General features: G+C 40.8%; 1 protein-coding gene across 3 annotated transcripts; it reads right to left on the minus strand.

Moving 5' to 3' along the window:
• Nucleotides 1-417: 417 nt before the first annotated feature.
• On the minus strand, nucleotides 418-4,296 carry LOC109774799 (protein Rf1, mitochondrial). Of its 3 annotated transcripts, none has more exons than XM_040398499.3 (4): nucleotides 2,314-4,228; nucleotides 1,846-2,225; nucleotides 1,175-1,289; nucleotides 418-673 (listed from the first exon to the last, which is right to left on the minus strand). In XM_040398499.3, the coding sequence occupies exon 1, from the start codon at nucleotides 4,143-4,145 to the stop codon at nucleotides 3,339-3,341; it is 807 nt and encodes a 268-aa protein (XP_040254433.2). In that variant the 5' UTR covers nucleotides 4,146-4,228; the 3' UTR covers nucleotides 418-673; nucleotides 1,175-1,289; nucleotides 1,846-2,225; nucleotides 2,314-3,338. The 3 variants fall into 3 exon arrangements, with proteins under 3 accessions (XP_040254433.2, XP_040254429.2, XP_045088429.2); XM_040398495.3 differs by having other exon boundaries at nucleotides 418-1,074; XM_045232494.2 differs by having other exon boundaries at nucleotides 418-1,289; nucleotides 2,314-4,296.
• Between the last annotated feature and the right edge of the window lie 1,225 nt (nucleotides 4,297-5,521).

Here is a 5,521-nt window from a genome sequence, read left to right on the forward strand (position 1 = left end):
ATGAGGATCTGTGTCTGAAGTTCGAGCAAGAACTCCAGCGCGACCAGGGCTTCAAAAGAAGTAGAAGTTATGTGTCTAGGGCACGTCTAGATGTGGTCTAGTTATTGTACATCTAAGTGACTCAATGAGACTTAAAAAAATATATATATATATATATATATATATGCATGAATCTCCACCTAAAATCAATGACATATGACTTAGATGTGCAATACTTGAGGCACATCTAGATGTGCTTTAGCAAAACCGAGAGTTCTACGGTCTGGGCTTCAAAAAAAGTCCGAACAAGGACTCCAGTGCGGCTAGTCGCCCCTGTAGCTCGAACACCCCGTTCCCCTCTTTAGAACATCTTCAGTAAACGATGTATTTTACATCGCCACAATTGTGGTGTGAGTAAAATATACATCACCAAAAACGTCCAACTCCAACTCCAACAAATGATATAAAATAGGGTAGCCGCTCCAACAGATGATGTAAAATAGACCAGCCACATGGCAACTGCTCCACAATTTGATACATATTTGAACCAAATAATATCAAAATCATCTCAAACCAACAAATGAGAAAAAGGAGTGTATGACCAGCAATAAAGTGCATTGCATTGCCATCAGCGATCTATCATCAGTGATCTATCATCACCTATGTACTGGCCAGTTCAATTTGTGCTCTATTCCTGTTTTACAAACAGTATATTAGTATAGCAATTTTAGGTCTGCACAGGTCAAGTCTTCATAACATGTTAACATGTTTCTACAATGTTCAACATTTCAATTGCAAGCATTGTACTCCCTCCACTCCTAAATATAAGTATTTTTAGAGATTCCAATATAGACCACATACGGAGCAAAATGTGTGAATCTAGACTTTAAAATATGTCTATATGCATCCGTATGTAGTTCGTATTGGAATCTTTAAAAATGCTTATATTCAGGAACGGAGGGAGTACAAAGCAGAACAAACTGAGGCAGCATCAGTGTGGACCTCCATTCCTCCCAAACCACAGGTCACCAATTTATGAGCAAGGAACATAAGATCTTTTATCAGGGCGCATCATCTATTCAGGAAGTGATATACCTACAATTCAGATAAGGGCTTGGAGCATCACACCCTTTCATGACGGTGCTACTCAGATAAAAGATACTATAGGGCAGATGGAAATAACTACGGTACGTACACTAGTTGAAGGAGTATTCAAACATCGGAAGGAACTGTGCAGGCCTACGTCCACTATTTCCTTTCAGATGCATCCAGTCATAGAGCAAATATGATGAAAATCTTTTCTGCTCATCCTAACACATGAAAACAACAGTAATGAGTATTTTTTACATTCATAATAAACAAAAATACTATACAATAAAGAATAAACACTCACTGGTTAAGCAGCATATAGAGTGCACAATATAAATGGCATTGGAATGATAATTGCATTACATTTACCCTAGCAAAGTCATTTAGTAAATCTTTTGATCATTAATATTGCACACGTTGATTATTTGTATATCTTGTAGTGTGGTGCCTAATTTGCAAAGGAAACAAAAAGTTCAAGAAAGAATAATAGTGTTTAAGGTTTGCAGTTGAATAAGAAGTTAACAAACGTCGATGACTGTGCAACTCTATTCATATGTAACAACAACACAAAATTATAATCAACCAAGGAACGGGCCGATTTTCTACAAGCAAGAAATTCGTATTTCCTATCCCAGCAAAAGGGCCTGATGGCAAGCGACAATTCAATTGTACCTTCTGAGTAGTTATGCTCATATACAATGCATTAACTGTAGCTGACTCTACCAAAAATATGATAGTACTTTACAGGAAACAATTTTATTTGCTCCTGATATTCACCTTCTCTTGAAAAGACATACAGCAGCAGCAAAGTAGTTGAAGCTTCAAGTGAGATAATCTTCCCATCATCTTTAGACATATTTTCCAGCCTTGGTTATCTCACCTTTTTCCGATAAAATAATGAGATATCATTTAACAAATGAGAGCTAGGAGCACAACTACTAGTATTGTCCATTGATGAAAACATATTGTCAGCTTCATCCACTAATCCTTCTTTTAGAACATGTCTTATTATAACTCCATAAGTAGAAGCATTAGGTACCAACCCATTGGCTGATATTGCAGCAACCAGATTGTTAGCTTCTTTCTTCTCCTAACCATGTGCATTGAATTCATCATGGTATTGAATATTGCAATATCGAACTTCACATTCAATGCACCTAATTTTCCAAACAGGATGATTGCTTTGTCAGCGCAATTTTTTCCACAAAGTTCTCCAAGGATTATAGCATATATGAAAATACTCACCATGGTTCCACTTCCGATCATCTCATGGAACATTTTCTTCGCAGAAGCAGTTCTTCCAGCATCAAACAACCCATGCAGTATGATGCCATATGTGACAGCTGTAGGTTAAATTCTGTCAAGCATCAATTCTCTGAACAATCACCTTCTATTTCTAGAATAGCCATGACGAAGTGTAGTATAAGTAACAACATCGGGCTCAATGCCAACTGATTCCATGTCATCAAGTACCCCGAAAGCTTTCGCCATCTTGCCAACCAAGCTATAGCCGTGAATCAGTGAATTAAATGTAATAACGTTGGGCCTCTCACCAATGTTCATAGCCAAGTCAAAGATACCGTGTGCATCCTTAACCCTTCCTTCTTTGCACAGCCTGGCTATTACCGAGTTGAAGAACACAATGTTAGGACAAGGAATACCTTTGGTCATCATCTCAGAAACCAACTCCTTAGCTTTGACCAAATCATCATGTGTACAAAAACCCTGAATTAGGGAATAGTAAACAGCCTCGTCCGGCTGTAATCCTGTAGCAACCATTTCATTTAATTTCTCCATAGCATCAGATAGCCTACCCATTCTGCAAAGTGCAGCTATTATAATTCCATAGGTGAATGTATCAGGACTCACTCTTTGTTCCCGCATTTCAGTAAATATGAGCATAGCTTCATGCATCATTCCACGTTTAGCATATGCGTCGATTAGTATGTTAAAAACACGGCTGTTAGCTACAATACCGTTGCCTTCCATTGAATTAAAGCGATTAATCATATCAGTGAAGCATCCTTCAGTAGCATACCCATGAAGCAGAGTAGAGTACATGACAACATCAGGTTTGTGGCCCTTGGCGGCCATGTAATCAAAAAGTTGTGTAGCTTCCTTGCTTCTTCCCTGCTTGCGAAGAGATCCCATGAATGAGTTCCAAGTATACATATCTGGTCGAACACTATTACCAACCATATGCCGAAGGACCAGCTTTGCCTTGTCCATTGCCCCGACCTTGCACAACCCACCAACCATCAAGCTATATGTCACCACATTAGGCATAACCCCATCATTTCATAGAAGAAGAATGTGCACGCCATGCTTACTTGGCCTTCCTTAAATAAGCCCTGAATGACGGTGTTATATGACACCACATTAGGGGAGCGGCAAGCTCTTTGTGCCATCATCTGGAGCAGGTCAAGAGCTCGCTGGCTCCTGCTACTGTCACATAAGCTCTTAAGAACTATGTTGTATGGGATGACATTAGGCTCACAGCCGAGCTCGGAGATCCTATGAAGCAGCACGTCCACAGCCTCGTTTGTCCGTCCTGCATCGCAGAGGCACATGAGGAGGCTGCTGGCGGTGATCTGGTCTGCCTTGAGGCCTGACTTGAGTAGGCGGCCGAAGAAAGCAAGCCCAAGGTCCGGGCGACCCACGCGGCAGCAGCTGTCCATTAGAATGCTGTAGGTATAGTAAGTGGGCGGCTCTACACAAGGGCCGGCTTCTTCTCGGCAGAGGCGGTTGAAGAGGGCGACGGTGAGGGCGGGGCCATCTCCGCAGGCTTCGGAGGCTGGGGCACGGGCGAGGGCGGCAAGGAAGCCGTTCAGGAAGCGGTTGGGGACCGGGATGGACTGGCGTAGCAATTCGTCGAACAGGTGGTGTGCGTCCTCAGGGCTGAGCGTCCCGGCTCGGGCGCGCTTCGTGGCAGCGGCGAATGCGGCGATGGGAGACCAGATGGCTGACGGCGGCGAGGCTGAGGGGGGAGGGGAGGGGCGATTGCGGTGGAGGTGGTCGAGTAGGAGCACGGACAGCGGCGAGGTGGAGTCGAGGAGAGGCGTCCGGCATGGGCGCATGGCTCGCGTGTTCCTGTTGGAGTGGTTCAGTGTAGGCGTGTGGTTCCTGTCGATGGAGCGTCCGAGTCCAGTCGCGTGCTTCCTGCCAGTAGAGTGGATCGAGTGGCTGTAGGCCTGTAGCCCACTCGTTGTTGTTTTTCTCTGACAGTATTCCCTTCCTCATTGTTAGGGGCATCTGACTTGCACTTGGGGCAACTCAAACACGGTTCACCGAACCTCAATGTCCGGTACCCCTTCAAAAAAAAAAAACTCAATGTCACTGTGCATTTTATTTTTTTCTATTCAATGCCTGTCATCGAATTTTTCAGGACCGGCCTAGTCCAAAATCCACAGACCATAAACAAACGTAGGGGGAGGTTTGCGGGCATTCAGACCTATGTCATGTCGGACTCCGACACACCCGGCCACCCATAAAACCCACCTGAAGCCTACGTGTTTGGACCCGTGCCAAAGCCCATCTTTTCTGCCGCGAGAGCTATATTTCCATTATAGCGAGATACATGGGGCATGGCTATACCTCGCTTATAGTGAGGCAGCCTTCCGACTCGCTGAAGTCACGCCAGCATATGGGCCGGCCCAGTGTGCATCGACTGCCTCGCTTTTTCATGTTTTTATTTTTTCTTTAATTCGTTTACTTACATTTATACTTAACAAATATACTCCCCCATTTTTATTAACTCCATGTATTAGCTTTGGTCAAAATCAAGGTTTGTAAACTTTGACAATGTTTATAGACAAAAATTTTAACATATACAATAACCAATCAATACCATTATATTCAATATTGAATGTACTTTCACATCATATAGATTTGTTTATGATAAATGTTTATATTGTTTTCTATAAACTTGGTCAAACTTTACAAAGTTTGACTTCAGTCAAATCTAATATGCAAAGTAAATAAAAATAGAAGGAGTACTAAATAATATATTATAAAAACATTTTACATAAAATATTTCAAAAAAATTGCTAACCAATCATTTGACATATTTTACATGTACATAAAGAAAATGTTTCTCTGTGTACGAAAAATGTGTACAAAATGTATAATATGTGTGGAAAAAAATTGATCATGTATTTAAAAAACTCATCCAAGCACTTGAAAAAAAATTAAACAAATATTTTTAAAATGTAATCAAACATTTAAAAATGTTAATCAATCATTTCAAAAAATTTAAATATGTACAGAAAAATGTTGGCCATGTATTCAAAGTAAAATGTTAAACTAGTATTTGAAAAGTGTTAAACAACCATTTGAAAAACCAAAATGTGTATAAAAAATGTTGACCATGTATTAAAAAATGTTAAACTCGAATTCGAAAAAATGATAAAAAAATTTGAAAAAAAATATTAAATGCGTATAGAAAAATGTTAAC

The sequence above is a fragment of the Aegilops tauschii genome, chromosome 1 (genome assembly GCF_002575655.3).
Source record: "Aegilops tauschii subsp. strangulata cultivar AL8/78 chromosome 1, Aet v6.0, whole genome shotgun sequence".
Lineage (NCBI taxonomy): Eukaryota > Viridiplantae > Streptophyta > Magnoliopsida > Poales > Poaceae > Aegilops > Aegilops tauschii.